The following is a 24,492-nucleotide window of genomic DNA, read 5'->3' as shown; positions in this document are numbered from 1 at the left end:
TATCTTGCACCAAATGTCATTCCCGTCATCATGTATCGGTACACTGATGATGGCTTTTTCATTTATATCATTTTTCAGTTACATCAAAGCCAATCATCTTTTATTGTGCTTATTACCACTGAGCAACTGAGGGACTTCTGCTTTCTTTGTTCAGCATGGCATCTATCAGCTAAAATCCATGAAATAATAAAAATGCTTCAGGAATCTTTCCATTGTATCTTTAAATACAAATATTGGTGGATTCACATCATCATGCTAACTTCTTCTGTAATCAAGTTGAATCGTTGTCATATTTGTTCAAGCATTTCCGACCTGCTTTGAATCCTGCACTGAAATCTTCATTAAGTATGATTTAATTATCTGGAGTGGAGAATCAAATGTACCACCCTGCGGTAATGCTAAGTGTCTTCTTGAGTTGGAAGTTAATGACCATTATTGAAACAGAACACTTTGTTCTTCATCAGCCCCATGTTGCAATTGACAATAGAGTTCTTGCAGTTGCAATATGCACCAAGATTTAAACATGTTCTAGTTACCAGCATGGACAAGCCTTGGAGAGGACATACATAAAAATTATAGTGTATGGCTGTGTTGACCAAAGTCTGCTGTCATGGTTTTAGGTAATAGTTATAATTCAAGAGCTTTGGTTTTACTCTTCAGGATGTAACTTGAACTGCACAATGACATTATTCTTTATTTAATCACTGTTTTATATCCATTATTTTCTAATCAGTCCCAGCATCACTTGTTCTGTGTGTGCAGTGACTTGGTTGTACCCTTGAAGAAAATGTAGAAAATCAGAAAATATATGAACCTGTGTATTCAGCCTTGTGCTGAGCATTGAACTGTTAGAGATCAATACCGCAATACTCCATGGAGCCCAGCTAAAAGTTGATAGCCATTGATTTTTGTACTGAGTGTCCTCTGCCCACATTCATTTGAATGAAGGTGGTGCATTAAGTATGTAATCAGGTTTGTTTTCTGTTGCTTTTTGCTTCCAGGAAGCCCGAGCAAGTATCAAGATTGATTTTAATGGACAAAATATGATGGGGGAGTTTTGCAGTTAAAAATCTTTGGAACATTTTTATTAAGTTGATGTTTATTTAATTTCCCCTTTTGAATTTTTGTTTTCAAATCTGAAGTATAAGATTACCTTGCATACATTAAAAAGTTAAATCAAGTTATAAACAATAACTGCAACTCTTTATTGAGTTAAGTAATGTAATTTAAAAAACAAATATCGCTAGATTCCAAATTATGACAATTTTGTTGAAGTTATAATATCTGGTGACTGCACATTTTGAATCATCATGATCGTCTTTAAACATCAGCTTGAATTGTGTCTCTGAACTATTACAACAAATGTCTTTATTGTATCAATTGTTAATAATGAAATAAAAGCTTTAAAATAACAGTCCCTACATAAAATTAATTAAAAATCAAGATAAAATAAATAATGTGCTCTTGCTTGATAAAATGAGAATGCTATTTTTATGTCATTTAAGATTGTATTGTTTTGTTTTGGAAGATTTCAAGGTTAGTTTCATAAGACATAGGAGCAGAATTAGACCATTCAATCTATCGAATGTAACATGTAAAATAAGGGTTAATATTTTATTTTATCTGTCAGCTGATAAGTGAGAATCAGTTGCATAAATATCAACAGAAGTTTTTCAAGAAGGTTTGTTTTTTCTAAACCTTAGTTTCATAATTATTGTGAAAATCATTGTGAAAAATAGTGCTGGAAAGACATTGCTGGCTTCGAGTTTTTGCAGTTTCCCAAGATAATCAAGACAACAAATTTACCATTGCAAGGGGTGGCTTTGAGTATTAAAATGCTAAATTAACTGTACTGTAGTAGTCTTCTGATTAGCTAACAAATTGCACCATCTAGTTTGGATTTAATGGAAATGAGATTCATGAGAGCAACCACTTTTCTATGAAGGTGTCTGTAATGAGGTGACATGAACATATAAAGATACTACACATGTTTATTAAATCTACTTACAGCAAGGATCTGCAGACATTATATTTCCTAGCTGCTACTCGTACTAACTGGCGTAGGCAGGCTCTTGATAATATAAAGCACATACTAGGTGGAGTCACTACTAACAAGCACTATAATTGGCTAGTATGAAATAGCCAATCTACATCTTTCCTTGTAGAAACAAAAGAAGCATCAGTGGCTATGCAATATAGGTGGAATGTTAATAACACATTTGGGAAAGTTTGTAAAATTACACAAAATCACTATCTAATGGGTGGCCTGCAAACCCGTCCGGCCCGTGTACGGTACGAATCTGCCTCCCCTCCTTTCACCGGAGAAAATAACGGGGAGGGAATTGGGGAAACGACCGGCGACCCGACAGGCAGGGAGGGTGATGAGATAGGTGAGCTGGTCGCCAAACGCCGCGGGGAGGCCGCGGTGGAAACGTTAGTTGGCAGTGGGTCCGCGGGACCGACCGTGGGAGGGTACAGGTGCACAACCTTTTATCCGAAGATCCAAATAACGAAAACCTCCGAATAGCGGCCATTTTTTCGGTCCTTGAAGAAAGGTCCTTGAAAACGTTCACCGAGGGCGGCCCGCAGAGGTGACAGCGGAACCTCCGGTCGGTCCTCGAAGAAAGGGGAACTAAATCCCCATTCATAAAAGAGAAGGTGAGGGTATATTGTGCGGGAGGGTTAATAATTGACAATATGCTGCTGCCTGCCCGCTGAGTTAAAAAGTTCCCACGGTAGACTCACGAAACACAGTGTTTCGTGAGTCTTGCGTGGGAACTTTTTAACTCAGCGGGCAGGCAGCAGCAGATTGTCGCTCGCTTCAGTTTCACCCCACCTACACCCATCTGCTTCCCGGCCATGTGTGTGACCCCTTCCCTCCCCTCTCCAGCTCCCCGCCCATTGCACCGGCGCGGGGGCTTTGCACTGTCTTCACGTCGGTGATTGCAGCAGGACAGTGTCAGTCACCGGAGACGTCAGGACCAACGGGACACCGACCCCCAGGCCCACTGCAAGCACGGAGATCCCAGAGACCCACAGCCAACAGCAGCCCAGCCCAGCCCCGCTCCAACTACAGAGGGACCTGGGTTGCGGATGACGGGGCGCAGCTCGGGGCGTCGTAGGGGCCCATCGGGGAGCGGGTTCCTGTTGGACCTGACGTCTCCGGCCACCTGCCATCCTCCGGGAGCTGTACCGCCCTTGCAGGAGAGTGGGGTTGTTTGCAGTTGCAGAGGGAGGGGGCAAGGGCGGTACAGTTCCCAGTCTCAGCTCCAGTCCAGGGGGGTGGCCGGAGACGTCAGGACCAACGGGACACCGACCCCCAGGCCCACTGCGAGCATGGAGATCCCAGAGACCCACAGCCAGCAGCAACTCCAGCCCAGCCCCGCTCCAACTCCAGAGGAACACGTAGGGGCAGAAGCTGATGGTGTGCAAGGTACGTCTTGTTCTTGGGGTGGCGGATGAGGGGGCGCAGCTCGGGCTGTGGGCAAACTGCCACTTGTCGCCGTAGCGGCCCATTGGGGAGCGGATTCCTCTGGAGTTGGAGGGGGGGGGGTTATTGTGCTGTTTGATCGCCCCCTGCTATCCCAGGGACAGGGAGACACAGCGGCTTTTTAGACTGGTGGGCAATCACTTCCAAAGTTCTGCCCACACAGTCAGTACACCTCTCCTACACTGCATTTCATACAAACATTTATTCTGCAAGAAAAAACTACATTGAAGACTCAAACTCGCGACCGAATTTACTGCCGCGATCAAGGCGCAAACTCGCGACCTTGCGGATATGAGCCGAGCACTCTACCACTGAGCCAGCCATTAAAATCTACGCTAAAAAATTTCCATTCCGAAGACCGACAAATTCTGAATTACGAAAAGTGTCTGGTCCCAAGGCTTTCGGATAAAAGGTTGTGCACCTGTATACGAAACGCAGGACATCTGGATATGGAGTCGCGGAACGCAGTTCCTTCACTGGAAGGATATGTTGACGGTTGCGTCTGTAGATGGCTCTGTCCGCTTCAACCAGATAAGAGCGCGGTTCTTTAGCAGGGCCGTAGATGTGACGCAGACGTGCATGGCCTTTGTTGGTCTGGAGACGGACCACTTGTCCATGTGCGGGAGATTTTAGTGGCTTGCTTGATTTGTCAAAGAAGCGTTTCTGCGTGTCACGTTTGAATTGTAGTTGCTCTGGACTGCAGACGGGGAACGAACTTGTGGCTGCAAAAGCTGCTGGGACACAGGCACGGGAGCACGGGTTTGGCTGGGGAACCCAGTATGGCATCCAGTGCAATGCTCCTTAGGTTGAGCAGGTCCAGGTATACGTCTAATTTTACAAGGTAGGACCGCTCCATTAGTTGTTTTGCGCTTCTGACAGCTCGTTCGGCGAGTCCATTGGATTGCGGGAACTCAGGGCTGCTGGTAATATGTCGAAAGTCCCATTGTTTTGCAAAGATTTGAAAGTTTGGCTGGTGAACTGTCTGCCGTTGTTGGACAGAAGACGTGCAGGGGAGCCGTGCACGGAGAGGTGACGCTGCAACTTCTCGATAACCGCTTCAGAAGTAATGGTTTGAAGTAAGTCAATTTTGAACCAGCCCGAGTAAGAGTCAACAAGAACCAGATAGTGTTTCCCATGCCATTCGACTATGGCGGTGGCTAACGTGGACTACGGGAGAGCAGGGACCAGGTGCGGCAGTAAAGGCTGCTTCTGGTGATTATGGTGTCAGGCTTTTGCAGACAGCGCAAACTTCGGGATTTTTCGCGTATGTATTTGGTCATTAAGGGCCAGTAAAACATGCTTTGTGCCCTTTGGAGGGTTGCCTCCACGCCAGGGTGGCGCCTGTTGACGGCGTTGAAGTATTTGTCCTGAAGGGCAGCTGGGACCACTGCCTTGTGGCCCTTAACTATAATGCTGTCCTGTAATGCCAATTCGTCGTGAACCAGGAAGTATGGGCGGATTGCGAGCGGGGTGTTGTGGTGTTTATCTGGCCAACCACGCCAGATGACTGCAGACAGCAATTGTAAAATCTCATCAATAGCCGTGCGTTCTGCGAGGCTGCTCAAGCAATCAGTCGGAACATACGATACCTTCGTTACTGAAAATTGATCCTGTTCAGAGAGTTGGTGTTCGTTAGTTTTGCGTGGGGCTCTTGATAGCGTATCTGCTATGTGCATGTCTTTGCCTTTCTTATAGACGATGGTAAAATCAAATCGCTGCAGTTGCATCATCATTCGTTGTAGTCGTGCTAGGGCAGCGTGCATGGGTTTGTTAAAAATAGTGACCAGCAGCTGGTGGTCATTTTCTATAGTCACAGACTTCCAAAAGATAAAGTCCTTGAATTTCGTGCAGGCGAAAACCACTGCGAGCAGTTCTTTTTCGATCTGGACGTAACGTTGTTCAGTGTCAGTGTGCGAGAGGCGTATGAAACGGGCTTGAAATCGCCATCGGTAGTGGTCTGTAGGCACGCAGCGCCTAGTCTGTACTGGGACGCATCGCATGTGAGCGTTACTGGTAACTCCAAAGCAAAGTAGGCGAGAGTAGGTGTGCTAGCCAACTACAATTTGAGAGTGTGAAAAGCTCTTTGGTGCTGCGGATACCAGGACCATGCAGCGTCCTTGTCAGTTCTCGCAGGGGGCAGATATGTCGCAGAGGTTGGGAATAAATTTTCACAGGTAGTTGACCATTCCAAGGAACATGCGTAGGCTCACGACGTCAGCAGGAACCGGCAGTTCGTTGATAGCAGCAGCCTTTGACGGGTCTGGTCTGAGACCATCACTTGTGAAAACATGTCCGAAGTAAGTAACTTCTGGAACTTGAAATTTGCAATTCAGGGGATTGAGTTTGAGCTGAATGTCTTTGGCATGGTCAAGTACTTTCTTCAGGTTAGCGTCATGTTCAGCCAAGTCGCTTTCATAAACGAGAATATCATCAACAATGATGGCGCATGGGTCCTCAGCAAACAATTGTTCCATCGTTCGCTGGAAAACTTTGCTGGCAGAGTTGATGCCAAAGGACATTCTCAGAAATTTGTATCGGCCGAACGTAGTGAGATTGGACGAGTCTGGGTCCAGTGGAATCAGCCAAAACGAGCTTTTGGCATCCAGAACTGAGAATACTGCTGCGTTGCTTATCTGGGCAGCGACTTCTTCAGTCTTTCGCATTGGGTAATGCGGGCATTTGATGGCAGTGTTAAGATCTCTGGGGTTTATGCAGATACGTATCTCCTCCTTGTTTTTCTTTGTTGCGACCACCATCGTGGAAATCCAATCAGATGGGTCAGTAACTTCAGCAATAACACCCATGGAGACCATCCGCTTGAGTTAATTGTGTACTCTGTCACGCATGGCATGCGGAACACGATGTGGTGCTCTGACCACTGGAGTGACTTTGGGATCGACAACAGTGTGGTATTTGATAGGCAACTTTCCAAGCTCGTCGTTAAACAGTTCTTTGTATTGAGAGAGTACCTGTTGAGTGGGCCCGTCAGTGAGAAAGAGTTTGATGGACAGCGCGGCCAAAGTATACCAGGCCTAGATCGTGGCATGCATTGATACCGAGCAAAATCTCTGAATCCCCTTTAACAATATAGAACTTTAAGGTACGGGTCTGCGCATCTATGGTGCACTTTAAATCAGCTTGACCAAGTGGGTGTAGAACATCTCCCCCGTAAGCCCAAAGCGTGGTTGAGGCCTGTTCAATACATTCAGCATTACGAATTTTTTAAAATTCTGTTAAAGAGATGATGTTGCATTTGGCCCCAGTATCAACCTTCGCGATCAAAGGCCTGTTATTCATAAACATGGTTACCTCAGGGTCAAATTGCTCGTTAGACGAAGGGAAGAGCGAATGCATGGCGGAACTGTTATCTGCACTTTCCGAGAGCGGAGCGGGGGATGGCAAGTCAGGCTCTTGGAAGTCATTATCAGCAAGCTCATGTTGTAGCAGGTGCAGGCTCATTCTTGAAGCTGCTTGATTCACACGGGAATGGCAGCATCGTGCAAAGTGGTTTAATTTCTTGCAAAAATTACAGGCTTTCCCATAAGCAACACAGAACTGACGACCTGTAGCATGGAAATAGTTGCAATTTTGACACTGATCAGTAGACCCCGTGCGGGAGTTGCGGGAGGAGTAGTCTGTAAGATTGACACTATGCTGCGAACGGTGACCGAAGGGCACAGAAAGTGTGGGGAGACGTTATCTCAGAAATCCGACATGCATGCTCTGCTTGATGAAGGGTTAGGTCAGTATTACGAAGAAGTTCACCCCGTAACTTGCTATCAAGCATACCTCCAACAAGTTTGTCGCGGATGAGCTCATCTCGTAAATCACGAAATTGACAGCATGCAGCCATATGCTTCCGGTCACTGATAAAATGCTCAATCGGTTCCCCGACCTGCTGTAAATGAGCATTAAATGTGGTCCTTTCAATAATGTAGTTTGAGGGCAGGTCACATAGCTCTCTGAACTTTCTGAGCAAAACTGCAGGGTTGTCGATCGTCCCAGCAGGCACTCTGACCTGACCGTTATCATCCAAAACAGCAGGCGCAAAAGTGAAGTTGTCGGTGCGATTCGTTGCTTCTGGTCCCGCCAAGTTAAGCAGAACAGAGGCACACACATCGGGGGGGGGGGGGGGGGGGGGGGGGGTCATTGCGATGAACGATGCGAGCATAATGAGTGTAGTCGTGCTTGAAAAGACGCCAGCGTTCAGCAATGTCAGAGTCAAAGATCAGAGGACTTGGATGGCGACACGAATTTGCCATGATGGAGATAGTAAACACAGAAAATATTTTTTTTAAACAAAACCCAATAAACATGAACAAAGTGCGTAAGATTCACTCTCTGACACTATGTAATGAGGTGACACGAAAACATTTAAAGATACAACACATGTTTATTCAATCTATTTACAGCAAGGATCTGCAAACATTACATTTCCCAGCTGCTACTCATACTAACTAGCGTAGGCAAGCTCTTGATAATATAGAGCAAATACTAGGCGGAGTCACTACTAACAAGGACTATAATTGGCGAGTATGAAATAGCCAATCTACAGTGCCAAATGATTTTCAAATGATGTTTGACTTGGGCGGAGGGTTTGTGGACAATCATTTTCCCACATAATGAGCAGAGTAAGAGTAGAAGACAATTATTCACATGATTCCTGGTGGCCTGCTGAGCCCGTGGAGCAGTTTACTTGACTGTTCCGATTTGGGGAACGCTAAGAAAAGTGAGAAAGTAAAACTGCACTACTCCTGATATATTTATCTATTAGGGTTTTTTTTAATTGAATTGTAGGTAGTGCACTAGAAAATAATCTTTCTCAAAGCATTTCTTAGGAAGCCACAAGTTTCATTTCACTTGCATTCCACTTTACTTATATCATGTCCTTCACTATTCGGGCAGCTGTGACCCACCACAGACGTTGTGCTTGCATGATCATTTATATCATTCAGCCGTTGCAATGAGCAACTCATTGTCAACTGTGCAGCTCATTCCACACTGAAGTAATGTCAGAAAATTTTAAGACGTTGTCATTTCATGGCAATGCTTTAGATTGCATAATTTTTTCTTTAAGATTCAACATCTGCAATAGTTTATTTCCATAATTCTGATGCATTTGAGTCTTGTGTTTTCTGATGAACCAGGACTTAAATGCTTTTTTTGGGGGGGGCTGACATTTTTCTAAGTGTTCATCCATTGAATTTCAGAGTTCTGAGATATACTGAGACAACCTGTAACTTTATGATATACCATGTCTAATTTGGATTAAATAACCAAAACTATAAACACAATGTGAACAGGAAAGATACAGCAGGATAATTTGTCAATTTTCCAGAGACATTTGTATTTTAATGACATCAAAGTGACCTTTTCCACCAATGTATGTGAATGGACACGCTGCTGGTTTTGAAAGGCAACCTATAAAGCTATAGGTGCTGATATACTCAGCAGGCCAGGAAGTATCTGTGGAGGGAGAAATAGTTAACTTGTCAGTTCAAAACCTAACATGTGAACCAGTTATCAACATGAATAATTACTATGTTTCTGTTTCCACAGATGCTGACTAACATACTTAAGCATTTTCTGTTTTTCTTTAAAATATTCAGCATCTGCAATTTTTTATTTGAATTTTCTGTGAAACGATACATTTACTAGTATGTTGACATTATTCCTCAAACAGCAAAATATTTGAATCAAAATACTTTTAATTAGAAAGACAACATACAAATTTGGTTAATATACAAACAGTGGTGGAATGGTTTTTAGAAACATTGATCTGGGACAGCATTAGTGGTCACTTGGGGGGAAAACTAGACTAATTAAGACAAACCAGCACAGATTTATGGAGGAGTTATGGAAGAGTGAATGGATAGGATCGATGAGGATACTGCAGAGGATGCGATAACTGGAGAATCAAAGATCGGGCAAAAATAAGGAAGTAAAAGTAATTGGTAAGAGTATTGGTAAAAAAAATTATTGGAAAAGCCAATGAAGAATATAAGTGGAACATGGGTGGGTGGGAGGTGGAAAGGTGGAAAGGGGTGCAATTTTCTGGTTATGTTTTAAATGGTAAGGTTGGAACTGGACCTTGTTTTCCTCGTAAAATCACTATAGGCCAACATCTAGGGGTAGCAGGCAATTAGCAAGCCAGAATACAATAATTTGGAAAATTAATAACAAAGAATGATATTGGTGACTTTTACATATTATCAGTATGTTCAGATATGTAAATTCTGCAGTCTGTAAGAAGAGAGAAATGCTGTGACTGAGAATGAAGAACACGGGACCAAAGGAAATGCTGTATCTTATTCCCACCAATGAGAGTGTATATAGGAGGGGAAGGTCCAGAAGATTTTAGAGTCATGGATTCAACTTCCTGTATTTTTATCTGCTTCCATTTCCAAGCTTTTAATCCAGCTAAATGTTTAATTTATTTCATAATCAGTAACATCTCTGCAAAATAAAAGAACAGACCATCTGTTACTAGTTTTTTTTAGATAAATAATTATTTGCACAAGTGACTCTGGTGAGATATTAACATAGAATGTTTTTGTGACAACATAAGAGATTTTTGGTTATCCCAGGCTGGCAGTCATAAAACATTGTTAATGGTGGTGAAAAGGATGCATATTGACAAATAGTTGAACATTTTTATCAGGTTTTGTGCAGCAACAGCATTTAATTTTGTTTTGTTACACTGTGTTTCTAATTTTCCTTCTACCTATTTCAGGTTCTTGTCGTTCATTGGCGGAAACCTGTGTGACATTGGGAGCTCTGCTATGCAGAATAGTGTGAACGCAGCATTGAGAAACAATTCAATCGATACTTTAGCTCAAAAACTTGATACAACAGTGCCAACACTTCAGATGATTATTGATGGACTAAAACAGCCTCGCGACTATGACATTAGAGCAGGTAACGACTTCCAACAACAGCCTTGGGTTTATCAAGGACTATGGCAATTATTTACACCTTAAACAAATATATGTTAGTATCTGTGATCCTTGCCCCACATACTGGAACATGCTGAAACTGAACTCTAGCCAGCTGGTCTTTAAATGACTCCCGCATGTTAGATGTGGATTTATCCAATCGCAGCTATTCCAAATTTAATCTCCCAACCATCTGCCTAATAATGTGGGAATTTGCCCCCTCCCCAATGTATTACTTTCCCACAAGGTCTAGGCTTATCCTCATTCATAACGCTTTTTCAATGTAAGGAGTTATGATCACTGTTTTGAAAATGCTCTTCCACTGAAACATCAGTCACCTGGTCAGGCTTTCTTCCCAATACAAGGTCCAGTATGGTCCCTCCTCTAGTTGGACTATCCACAAGCTGTTTCATGAAACTTTCGGATACACCTAATAAATTCTGCCCAGCCACGGTCTCCTGCACTCAGGAAGTCCTAGACAATATTGGGGAAGTTAAAGTGACCCAATACGATAACCTTGTTGCTTTTACATCGTTCCATAATCTTTTTACATATCTGTTCCTCTATCTCTTGCTGGCTATTGGAAGGTCTATGGTATAATCCCGTCAGATCTACTGCCCTCCCCTGCCCTGAACTGTCCTCTCACCAGCTAGATTGCTGGTTTGACCTCCTATCGACCTAATCCGGAAGTGGCGGCGCTGCCCTGGCAGCAGCGGCTCGCCTGCAGTCCGTTTGTTTTTACTTTTTTGTGGGTTTTTTTCGTTTTGTCTAGTTAAGTTTTTGGTTTTTAGGTTGTGTTTATGTGGGGGGGGGGGGGGGGGGGGTTGAAACGGGGCTTGCTGTCTCTCCCTTCGGGGGAATGCGACTTTTTTGTCGTATCCCCCTTCTCTGCCTCCGTCTGCGCTGAGGCCTAATGGCGGAGCTGGCGACCTCGAGACTCCGGAGGCAGAGCCAGTCAGGACTTGCCCTGGGCTCGCTCCCGTGAGGGTGGTCCGGCTCGGGGCTGGAACGGCGCTCCCGTGAGGGGCTGTGACGCTCCCGTGAGGGCGGCCTGGCGCGGGGCTGAGACTCTCCCGTGAGGGGCTGTGGCACTCCCGTCGGGGCGGCCCAGCTCGAGGGTGGAATGGCGCTCCCGTCGGAGCGGCCCAGCTCGAGGGTGGAATGGCGCTCCCGTCGGAGCGGCCCAGCTCGAGGGTGGAATGGCGCTCCCGTCGGGGCGGCCCAGCTCGAGGGTGGAATGGCGCTCCCGTCGGAGCGGCCCAGCTCGAGGGAGGAACAGCACTCACGTGAGGGCGATCCGGCTCGGGCCTGGAACGGTGCTCCGGTGGCTGGGGCGGCGTTCTGGCGGCGGTGACCTGAGTCCGGGGTTAGAATAGAATAGAATAGAATTACCTTTATTGTCATTCAGATCTTACGGTCTGAACGAAATTTCGTGCCTGCAGTCATACATACAATAATACAATAATAAACAACAACAAACACAAATTAACATCCACCACAGTGAGTCCTCCAAACACCTCCTCACTGTGGTGGAGGCAAAAATCTTAGGGCTGCAGTCTCTTCCCTCCTCTTCAGCCGCGGGTCAGCGGCTGCGTCCGCTGGACTGGAGGGCGGCAGCTTCGACCACCCCCGGGCCGCGGTGTTTGAGCCGGCCCGTTTGCGGGGTTCGGTGAGCCGTGGGACTGTTTGTGCCATCGCCCGGTAGGGTATCGCCTCAGCGCAGAGGGAGAAGAGGAGGGAAGAGACTGCAGCCCTAAGATTTTTGCCTCCACCACAGTGAGGAGGTGCTTGGAGGACTCACTGTGGTGGATGTTAATTTGTGTTTATTGTTGTTTATTACTGTATTATTGTATGTATGACTGCAGGCACGAAATTTCGTTCAGACCGTAAGTTCTGAATGACAATAAAGGTAATTCTAATTCTAATTCTAATTCTTTGAACAGTGGCGGACTGGATCTAAAAATATTGGTTGCCAGGAGACAAAGGTGGCCCACCTACAACTACAATGCTATCATTTAACAGGGGCCCACTTGCCATCATTTGCTATCACTTCATCAGGGGCCCACTTGCCATTGGGCAAGCTGACACCCTGGCCAGTCCGCCACTGCCTTTGAACTATCTTTAATTGGACTTTATCGGATTTTATTTTTCACTAAATATTGTACCCTTTATCCTCCATTTGTATATTGTTGACGACTTGATTGTAATCATGTATCGTCTTTTGGCTGGATAAGTCACACCAAAAAGCTTTTCTCTGTACCTCAGTGCATGTGACAATAATAAACTAAACTAGAGAGAAATAGTCCATCCTGCCTAATCTCTCCACACAGGATGATCTTCCCCATTCCAGATAAACTTTAATTGTATTCCTTCTATACTTATTTCTAAGATTATTCTTCTTTAGCTTGAGTTTGAAATTGGTCTTTCCAACCTCTAGTCAGTGTCAGGGTGACTGGATCAAATATATGTGGGAGAATGGAGTGAAGGGCATTTATGTCAAGGATAAGATCTCAAATGGTTCTTAAAAGTATTTTCCTTGTTGAAGATGGTGACTGTCTCATTGCCTTTGATAAGCTGTTCTTCATTCCTGGCTCTTGAATTGGAGGAGACCGTAATTGTTTGGTCCTTAGCTTTGTTAGCAGAGAGGAAATTACAAGTTCAGTTATCAGCTATTTTCTGAATTTTCTATTTTCATTCCACTCACCTTATGTTGCATAGTTCACAAGTTTTTTGTTCGACCTGGACATTGAGATTCCCAAAGAGCTATTTTAATCCCCTTTGGGTCTGATGGAATTTGCTGGATCTGCTGAGCCTCCTCATCAAATCTCGCTGTTTTCTCTAAGAGTAGCTATGAGCCTCTTCATAGATTCAATTGCGGTGGAGTTCAGAGAAGTCCAGGCAGAGTGAACACTCTATGGCTCTATGTTTGCTTGGAATTAAGTTGTCTGAAACGTTCACAAAAATGTGCTTTGTCTGCATGGCCCTTGAGACTATTGATATTGATTTTCTTGTGGCAGTGTTTCAATGGTTCTGAAGTTTTGCAAGCCATAGTGATGGAAATGATCGAGCAGATTAGGTGAAGGCCAACCCAGAAATCTTTAGTACCTGCCACAGCATGAGTGATGTAGACATCCTTGAGGGTTCTTACTTGATATGGTGACATATTCTAACAGATGTCATGGCCTAATTAAGAATATTGTCGTGGTCTTGTCTTTCTGCCAAAAGTTGATGTTGGTTTTGGCAAGATCATATTCCAAACAATTGCTCAGGAGAAGCACTCGAATGGAGTTGGCTTTCCCTCTCTTCTTTACTAATCACACCAGATATCCAGATATTTCAATCCACTCAAACCTGGTATTGAAAAGTTGCCCAGAAGGGTGGGTTTATTTCCTCTGGGATGCAGGCTATTTTTTTAAATAAAAAAAAGAAATTTCCCAGAGCCTCATCCATAACTTACAGGAGTTAAAGTGTGGATCAGTTTCAAAATCTCTGAAACCACCTCTCACCGAAGACAGACATCAATGCCTTGAGCTCTTGACACAAAGTTGTATTCTGATCTTCTCATAAAGCAAATGTTCATAATGCAGATGTATCAAACTTGATGTTTTATTTGTAGAAGGGAACTGCAGATGATGGTTTATACTGAGCATAGACACAAAGTGCTGGAGTAACTCAACGGGTCAGGCAGCATCTCTGGAGAAAAAGCATGTGTGACGTTTTGAGTCGGAACTTTTCAAAATGTCAATGTTTTTATTTATTTGTTGCTTTCATAAAACAAAAAAGACGTATTTAAAAATGCTAGCTAACTTGCATTTATCTTTTGCTTCTAATGAGGTAAAACTTACTCGTACAGTCGTAAAATCATTTGCGTTGAACAACACATTAGTTTCCTTTAGAGATACAGCATGAAAACAGGCCCTTCGGCCCACCAAGCATCGATTACCCGTTCATAGGTTCTATGTTTTCCCACTTTTTCATCCCCTCCCTACAGAGGCCAATTAACCTACAAAACTACACGTCTTTGCAGATTATTATATCATTTTAATTATTTTAATGAGCATGTGTCAGCTCTGGGAAGTAATGGCAGAGGTACACTGGAACAAGTTTGCTTTGAGATCATTATGTTGATGTTTTGTGACCATCATATTGATTACATTTGGAGAATGTGGCGTAAGACTAGTTTTCTGTGAAATATATATGTTTAATCTGGTTATTTATTCAGAAACACCAGGCGTGCAGTGTCCTGCAGCACAACTACAGTATGGAAGGTGCATAATGTGCCAAATCTGTTGTGTGCACAGAAGACATAGTTGGACCAAGTGCAATCAGGAATAGATAACTGGTTTTGAAGTAGATCTTAGCGGATAAAAGATTGTTGTTTATTCCTTTTTTTTGCCAAATAGTCCTAATGCCTGAGTGCTCGTAAATTGACTCAAGAATAAAGTCATGGCATAACAAGGTTAAATAGAAGGTAGATGCTGAGCTGGAAATAAATAATTTTAACCATTTTTTGAAAATCAAATTGAAATAAACTATTATCAACAGAAGTGGATCATAAAAATAAAATGAACATGAGGGGACCATAAAAATAAAATTCCCATGAATTGAAATGCATATCTCTACCAATGTAGAATATTTATTGAAATACCAAGTCAATACAAAACAGCACCTCACTGGATTGCTCCAACTCAGCATTTCATTCTGTATACATTCCATTTTAATTCTGTTCAGCTCACTCTCTTTTTTGTTTGCTAAACTGGCGAATGGTTGCAGTTACAGAAAGTCAGATTATGCAACAAGTTGATTAAACATTTCTGCACTTTTTATTTACTTTAGTTTAGTCAAAGAAAGTTAAAAGAATTGTTGGACTCAATCCAGAATGATTTAATCATGTGTAAAGAAAATAGGTGACCAGAAATGTTACCTATCCATGTTCTCCAGAGATGCTGCCTGACCCGCTGAGTTACTCCGGCACTTTGTGTTCTATTACAATTTAATCATTTCTCATTTGCTTAGTGTCACTTCGGACTTTGAAGGATGCACCTCCATAGTTTTAAAGAATGTATTTATTACATCACTGGCAAGGCCAGCATTTGTTGTTCAAATATTTTTGTCTATGAAAAGGTGATGGTGAGCAGCCACCTTGGATCGTTGAGGTCCAGCTAGTGAAACAGAGCTGTTGGAAAGGAAGTTCCAGGGAACAGAGATATACTTCTAAATCAGGAGTAGACAAAAAATGCTGGAGAAACTCAGTGGGTGAGGCAGCATCTATGGAGAAAAGGAGTAGGCGAGGTTTCGGGTCGAGATCCTTCTTCAGACTGATGTCGGGGGGGGGAGGGAAAAAGGGAGAAAGCAAGGACTACCTGAAATTAGAGGTCAACAAGAAGAACTAAAGTAAACTAGAGAAGTTCTAAATCAGGACGTTGTTTGCCTTGTAGAGGAACCTGTAGGTGGCAATGTTCCCACGGGCTTGCTGCCAGAATATTTGGTGGTGAGGCTGCAAATTCAGGTCCTAATGTTGCAGTAGCCTAGACAAATAACTGCAGTGCATTTTGTACAGGGTACATACTGTAGCTGCAATTGGCTGTTGATGAAGGCTATCGATGTTTAGAATGATGTTTAGTATGCCAATCAAGCAAGTTGCTTTGTCCTGAACGATGTTGGGTTTTTCAAGTGTTATTGGTGCCGCACTCATCCAGGAGGAGGGGAGAACTCCATCATGTCCCTGATAGGCTTTGGGACATCAGAAGGCCAGTCACATACCAATGAATATCCAGCGTATACACAAAATACTGGAGTAACTCAGCGGGTCAGGCAGCATCTCTGGAGAGAAGGAATGGGTGACATTTCGGGTCGAGACCCTTCTTCAGACAATCTTTTCTTCAGAAGAAGGGTCTCGACCCAAAACGTCACCATTCCTTCTCTTCAGAGATGCTGCCTGCCCCGCTGAGTTACTCCAGCATTTTGTATCTACATTTGTTTTAAACCAGCATCTGCAGTTCTTTCCTACAGAATATTCATCTTCTGACTTGGCAGTTTTGCCGAGGCTGGTCGAGTTTTTGTTCGAAACTGGTCCCACACTATGTCGATGCTCCTTTGGCATAAATGCCACCTACTCATAGCTTATTTTTATATGCTCCCTTTAAAAGTTGTTAAGCTGCTATGATTATGATTGTAGGTTAGTGTACAGGGATCATAGTCGGCCGATGGACCTGTTTCCGCACAGTATGTAAAGTAAAATGTCCAAAGTGTGATGGTATCACCCAAGAAGAGTAAGGTGACGTGCCTCAATGACTATCGACCAGTGGCACTAACGCCGGTGGTGATGAAGTGCTTTGAGAGGTTGATCATGGAGCAAATCAACTCCTACATCGACAAAAACCTGGACCCACTGCAGTTCGCGTACCGCCACAACAGATCAACGGTGGATGCGATCTCGCTGGCCCTCCACTCCGCACTGGACCACTTGGACAACAAAAACTCATATGTCAGGCTGTTATTCATTGATTACAGCTCGGCATTTAACACAATCATCCCCTCCAAACTGGTTACCAAACTCGCAGAACTGGGTCTCTGCGCATCCCTCTGCAACTGGATCCTCGACTTCCTCGTCCACAGACCACAGTCTGTTCGTATTGGTGGAAATGTGTCAGCCTCAATAACAATCAGCACGGGAGCACCTCAAGGCTGCGTGCTCAGCCCCCTGCTGTACTCACTCTATACCCATGACTGCGTAGCGAACCACAGTGCGAACTCCATCATCAAGTTCGCTGACGACACCACTATTGTGGGGCGTATCACTGATGGGGATGAGTCAGAGTACAGAAGAGAGATCGAGCAACTGTCCATATGGTGCCAGCGCAATAACCTGGCCCTGAACACCAGCAAAACCAAGGAACTGATTGTGGACTTTGGAAGGAGTAGGAGGGGGACCCACAGCCCCATTTATATCAACGGGTCGATGGTTGAAAGGGTCAAGAACTTCAAATTCCTGGGGGTGCACATCTCTGTAGATCTTTCCTGGTCCGAGAACACGAACGCAATTATCAAAAAATCTCATCAGCGCCTCTACTTCCTGAGAAGATTACGGAGAGTCGGATTGTCAAGGAAGACTCTCTCTAACTTCTACAGGTGCACAGTCGAGAGCATGCTGACCGGTTGCATCGTGGCTTGGTTCGGAAATTTGAGCGCCCTGGAGAGGAAAAGATTACAAAAAGTAGTAAACACTGCCCAGTCCATCATCGGCTCTGACCTTCCTTCCATCGAGGGGATTTATCGCAGTCGCTGCCTCAAAAAGGCTGGCAGTATCATCAAAGACCCACACCATCCTGGCCACACACTGATCTCCCTGCTACCTTCAGGTAGAAGGTACAGGAGCCTGAAGACTGCAACAACCAGGTTCAGGAATAGTTACTTCCCCTCAGCCATCAGGCTATTAAACCTGGCTCGGACAAAACTCTGATTATTAGCAACCACTTTCTGTTATTTGCACTACCAGTTTATTTATTCATGTGTGTATATATTTATATCATGGTATATGGACACATTTATCTGTTTTGTAGTAAATGCCTACTATTTTCTGTGTGCTTAAGCAAAGCAAGAATTTCATTGTCCTATACAGGGACACATGACAATAAACTCACTTGAACTTGAACTTGTATTTCGGTCATGGTCACAGAGGTCGACGTCAGAAAATCCTTCAGAGGGGTGAACCCTCGGAAAGCAACTGGACCTGATCGTATGCCGGGTCATGTTCTAAAAACCTGTGCGGACCAACTGGCTGGAGTTTTTACAGACATTTTCAACCTCTCACTTCTGAGGTCTGAGGTTCCCACCTGCTTTAAAAGGGCATCAATAATACCGGTCGGTGCCCAAGAAGAGCAAGGTGACGTGCCTCAATGACTATCGACCAGTGGCACTGACGTCGGTGGCTTTGAGAGGTTGATCATGGCGCAAATCAACTCATACCTCGACAAAAACCTGGACCCACTGCAGTTCGCTTACCGCCACAACAGATCAACGGTGGATGCGATCTCTCTGGCTCTCCACTCTGCTCTGGACCACTTGGACAACAAAAACTCATATGTCAGGCTGTTATTCATTGACTACAGCTCGGTATTTAATACAATCATCCCCTCCAAGCTGGTTACCAAACTATCAGAACTGGGTCTCTGCGCATCCCCCTGCAATTGGATCCTCGACGTCCTCATCCACAGATCACAGCCTGTCCATATTGGTGGAAATGTGTCAGCCTCGATAACAATCAGCACGGGAGCACCTCAAGGCTGCGTGCTCAGCCCCCTGCTGTACTCACTCTATACTTATGACTGCGTTGCCGGTCATAGTAAGAACTCCATCATCAAGTTCGCTGACGACACCACTGTTGTGGGACGTATCACTGTTGGGGACGTGTCAGAGTATAGAAGTGAGATCGACCATTTGACCTAATGGTTCCAGCACAATAACCTGGCTCTCAACTCCAGCAAAACCAAGGAACTGATTGGGGACTTTGGAAGGGGTAGGATGGGGACCCATAGTCCCGTTTATATCAACGGGTCGATGGTTGAGAGGGTCAAGAACTTCAAATTCCTGGGCGTGCATATCTCTGAAGATCTCTCCTGGTACGGGAACACTGATGCAATTATAAAGAAAACACATCAGCGCCTCTGCTTTCTGAGAAGATTACGGAGAATCGGTATGTCAAGGAGGACTACTCGATCTTCTACAGGTGCACAGTAGAGAGCATGCTGACCGGTTGCACCGTGGCTTGGTTCGGCAACTTGAGCGCCCAGGAGCGGAAAATGTTGTAAACACTGCCCAGTCCATCACCGGCTCTGACCTCCCTACCATCGAGGGGATCTATCGCAGTTTATGTGTGTGTGTGTGTGTGTATATATATTCAATAGTATATGGTCACACTGATCTGTTCTGTATTTATTTATGCCTACTATATTCTGTTGTGCTGAAGCAAAGCAAGAATTTCATTGTCCTATCTGGGACACATGACAATAAACTCTCTTGAATCTTGAATCTAAAGTAGAAACAAACTTTCTTTAGAATTAATGAACCTCTAACTATGTACACATCAATATAAATTTTGGTGTAATTGCATTTAGAGATATGTGACGGAACACATTTGGTGAATGTAGGAATGAGGAGGTAACATGTTATCTTTAAGATGTTGCTGGTAAACCAAAAACATCAACACTGGTATTATTAACTGTCGATCGCAAACATATTTAGTCTGGTAAATTATTTGGTTACCTGCATGTGTGAGGTTAAAAACATTGTGCCAAATACTGAACTTTAGGGCATGTACTGATTAAATTGCAATAGTGGGTACCCACTCCACCCCGTTCTTGTGAGCCTCTTTCCTTAGAGCTGACACTCCATATCTAACTTGTGCAAGACCACTTTTACGTTGCTAAATTGCGATTTTCCTTAATCTCAGTTCATCTCATTGGCAACAGTCTCACCTCCTAGCTGGGTCAACAGTGTGGGTTCAGTGCTTAGTGGGGGATGATGCTTGAGTACGAAGAAAGACCATCTTCTCAATGAATTGTTAAACGTAATCTGTTGGCTCGGGTTAAAATATAATCAAATAATAAATATAGCTCAACTGAAATTAAGCATAGGGGTTCTTGCCATTAGGATGCTGGCATACATTTATCCATTAGCCAGCACAATTAAAACAGTCCATCTGATGCTTTTTCCCTTTCCTCTGCATTATAGGTTGAGAGCTTTGATCTTTATTAGCTACAGCACAATCTATTATCGAGAAAAAATCAAATAAATGCTTGCTTCCTTCCTGCAGTGGATCAGTCAGTTTTACACACATGTATTTCTCCAGTTAAATGTATTGCCACCCAATTTGACCCTTTAATCTGCCACAGACATTTAAATCCTTCACATTCCCAAATGGCAAGCTCCCATTGACAAGCATTGTCCATTTCTGAAGTTCATCCATTTTACTTAAGTGAGGTAGATGGTACAAAGATGGTAGCATGTTCAGTGCTCAAGAGTTAGACATATGTCCCATTCTGCCATATAAGACACTCCAAGCCTTACTATAGATATAATGGCAGCCAACTTGAGTCTCATCACAACTCCGTAAAATGTATTTTGTGAATACTTTATTTTTCGGAAACGTGTATGTAATGTTCCAATATTCCACATTAGGAGGTGTGGGAAGATGGAGATTTACAAACTGTATTTTACCACATAGCCAAATGACCAAGGAAACTATGTGGCAATATAAAAAGTTTTCATTTCAAATAGCCCAACTTTTTTATATGTACAGTGGCTTGCAAAAGTTTTCATACCCCTTGAACTTTTCCACATTTTGTCACGTTACAACCACAAACGTAAATGTATTTTATTGGGATTTTATGTGATAGACCAACACAAAGTGGTGCATAATTGTGAAGTGGAAGGAAAATGAAACATGGTTTTCAAATATTTTTACAAATAAAAAACTGAAAAGTGTGGCGTGCAAAAGTATTCAGCCCCCCTGAGTCAATACTTTGTAGAACCACCTTTCGCTGCAATTACAGCTGCAAGTCTTTTGGGGTATGCCTCTACTAGCTTTGCACATCTAGAGACTGAAATTTTTGCCCATTCTTCTTTGCAAAATAGCTCAAGCTCAGTCAGATTGGATGGAGAGCGTCTGTGAACAGCAATTTTCAAGTCTTGCCAGAGATTCTCAATTGGATTTAGGTCTGGACTTTGACTGGGCCATTCTAACACATGAATATGCTTTGATCTAAACCATTCCATTGTAGCTCTGGCTGTATGTTTAGGGTTGTTGTCCTGCTGGAAGGTGAACTTCCACCCCAGTCTCAAGTCTTTTGCAGACTCTAACAGGTTTTCTTCCAAGATTGCCCTGTATTTGGCTCCATCCATCTTCCCATCAACTCTGACCAGCTTCCCTGTCCCTGCTGAAGAAAAGCATCCCCACAGCATGATGCTGCCACCACCATGTTTCACAGTGGGGATGGTGTGTTCAGGGTGATGTGCAGTGTTAGTTTTCCGCCACACATAGCGTTTTGCATTTAGGCCAAAAACTTCAATTTTGGTCTCATCTGACCAGAGCACCTTCCTCCACATGTTTGCTGTGTCCCCCACATGGCTTGTGGCAAACTGCAAACGGGACTTCTTATGGCTTTTTTTCAACAATGGCTTTCTTCTTGCCACTCTTCCATAAAGGCCCGATTTGTGGAGTGCACGACTAATAGTTGTCCTGTGGACAGATTCTCCCACCTGAGCTTTGGATCTCTGCAGCTCCTCCAGAGTTACCATGGGCCTCTTGGCTGCTTCTCTGATCAATGCTCTCCTTGCCCGGCCTGTCAGTTTAGGTGGACGGCCATGTCTTGGTAGGTTTGCAGTTGTGCCATACTCTTTCCATTTGCGGATGATGGATTGAACAGTGCTCCGTGAGATGTTCAAAGCTTGGGATATTTTTTTATAACCTAACCCTGCTTTAAACTTCTCCACAACTTTATCCCTGACCTGTCTGGTGTGTTCCTTGGGCTTCATGATGCTGTTTGTTCACTAATATTCTCTAACGAACCTTTGAGGCCTTCACAGAACAGCTGTATTTATACTGAGATTAGATTACACACAAGTGGACTCTATTTACTAATTAGGTGACTTCTGAAGGCAATTGGTTGCACTGGATTTTATTTAGGGGTATCAGAGTAAAGGGGGCTGAATACTTTTGCACGCCACACTTTTCAGTTTTTTATTTGTAAAAATATTTGAAAACCATGTATCATTTTCCTTCCACTTCACAATTATGCGCCACTTTGTGTTGGTCTATCACATAAAATCCCAATAAAATACATTTACGTTTGTGGTTGTAACGTGACAAAATGTGGAAAAGTTCAACGGGTATGAATACTTTTGCAAGCCACTGTATATCTGAATACCCTAATTTATATATATTTCAAATTAAAACAAGACTAGAAATTGTTTCTAATGTGCCTTATTTTATGTTCCTGTGCAGGATTTGAACAACGTGATTTTAAAAGAAACATTGTCTCCCTTGATGATTTAAGAAATGGAACGGTTCTGACTGGAAGAGTGGACAACGCTACTCTTTTCGGAGTCTTTGTGGACATAGGTGTCGGTAGATCTGGCCTGATCCCTATTCGTTACATTACTGCAGCCAAGCTACCTGCATCTAAAAGACGTCGAAGTCTAGGCCTTGGTCCGGGTGAAAGAGTAGAAGTTAAAGTGATGGAGGTTGATCGTGCAAGAAACAGGATTTCTTTGGATCTCATACGAGTTTTATAAAAAACAAAACACTTTTTTTTTTTTTGCATCGAACAAGGCATCAGCTAAAATATTGAATGTTTTCTGGTAAATTATCTAAATTCAGAGACCCAAACACAATTAAGAATGTCTGAGTGTCTGAGAAAGTCAATTAATGATTTGAATTTGTAATTGCAGTCTTTATGAACAATTTATCAATGAGAGAAAATAGTACGGGCATTTGCATATATAGAGTTCCTGCCTTATAGCGCATACGATGCCAGAGACCCGGGTGCGATCCTGGCTATGAGTGCTTGTCTGTACGGAGTGTGTACGTTCTCTCCGTGACCTTGGTGGACTTCTCTGAGATTTTCGGTTTCCTCCCACACTCCAAAGAAGTACAGGTTTGTGGGCTAATTTGCTTTGTGTAAATGTAAAATTGTCCCTGATGTGTGCAGAGTAGTGTTAATGTGCGAGGATCGCTGGTCGGTGCGGACTTGGTGGGTCGAAGGGCCTGTTTCATTAAACTAAACACTGTAATTGGCTCATGTGGAACACAATCGGCATTTATGTTACATAACCTTGTTTGTTAGTCTGAAATAAAATACACACCCATGTTCTGAACCAGTAATATAGATTATCATGTATACAGATATTATTAATAATACAAGTTTTATTCCTCATGTAATGGACAGAAATGCACTTTTCTTTTTGTGTAGAAACACAAGATGGGCAAGTACTGTATTCTCATAAAAATAGAGGTTATAGTGTAATGCTATCTTTTGTATCATTGAGGACACATACAAATTATCAAGTTGCAATATTTCAAAAAGCAAGTTCAATCATTCATCAGGTAAAATTGGAATGATAATGTGAGCAGAAAATTAAAAAAGTTCATGGGAATTTAAATAGAAGTAAATTGTACAGAAGCAGCAGAGATTTGCATGCCTACTATATTGCTTTGTCTAACAGTGCATCCCTTAAGAATTCCAGTAGTGGCCTCTCCATAGCACCACCCAGCTGCTTGTGTTGAGTGACAGATTTTGCAGACCAATACAGATGCCAAACTCTAATAAAGTAAAAGCCTTGGGAAAACAAAAGGCAATTATTGGAGGGTAGCAATGCACTAATCAGGCAATTTCAAAATTAATCCCATATTCCCCTACTGTATTAGATCTCTTGTTTTTTTTTTTGTTATTTATCCAGTAACCCAAAGCTTGAATCAAAATTATTTGCCTCCAGCCCATTCTACTCTCAAAGGGAATTTGTACCAAGGAATAATGTTGGAATGGCTTACAATTAGTTTCTGAGCTTAAAAAAAAACACTAATGAGTTCCCAGGGAATATGATAAAAATATGATAGCTTAAATATGAATATTTGAATTGGACAATTAACCATGCACAAAATAGTTGGCAATCAGCGATACTGATTTTAAGGATATAAATCCAATCACCTAGTAATTCCTGGTAAACAGAAGGACACAATTTCAAATTAGTATCCTTCAGATTAGTTTTAAGATCATATGAAAATAAGTAGCATAAAAATCTGATGTTTACAAATTTTTTTAAAGTATACAATTATGTACTGAAACATACTATTGACACTATGATACTTTATAGCTCACATATCACAATCAGATGAGAGAGAACAAAAATCAGGGCTGACACTGATGCAGTGCTGGGGAATTGCTGCATTGTTGGAGGTGCCATCTCCCAGGTGAGATGTTTAACTGAGGAATGTCTCTTATAAAAGGTTGGTGAACATATCCATAGTTCAACTTCATTGAAGAGTCGGGGAGCAGAGTCAATGTTTAT

General features: G+C 43.1%; 1 protein-coding gene across 1 annotated transcript in view; it reads left to right on the top strand.

The window, feature by feature from the left end:
* srbd1 (S1 RNA binding domain 1) overlaps positions 1-23,450 on the top strand; it is a 222,944-nt gene extending 199,494 nt beyond the window's left edge. Inside the window, exons 21-22 of the mRNA XM_033025530.1 lie at positions 10,224-10,408; positions 22,430-23,450. Of these exons, the coding sequence (XP_032881421.1) occupies positions 10,224-10,408; positions 22,430-22,719 (475 nt within the window). The 3' untranslated portion in view covers positions 22,720-23,450. The remainder of the gene's footprint in view (positions 1-10,223; positions 10,409-22,429) is intronic.
* The last annotated feature ends 1,042 nt before the right edge of the window (positions 23,451-24,492 follow it).

This window comes from Amblyraja radiata, chromosome 8 (assembly GCF_010909765.2).
Source record: "Amblyraja radiata isolate CabotCenter1 chromosome 8, sAmbRad1.1.pri, whole genome shotgun sequence".
Taxonomy (NCBI): domain Eukaryota; kingdom Metazoa; phylum Chordata; class Chondrichthyes; order Rajiformes; family Rajidae; genus Amblyraja; species Amblyraja radiata.
Note: the sequence above shows the minus strand (reverse complement) of the source record. Positions and strands in the feature narration are given on the sequence as shown.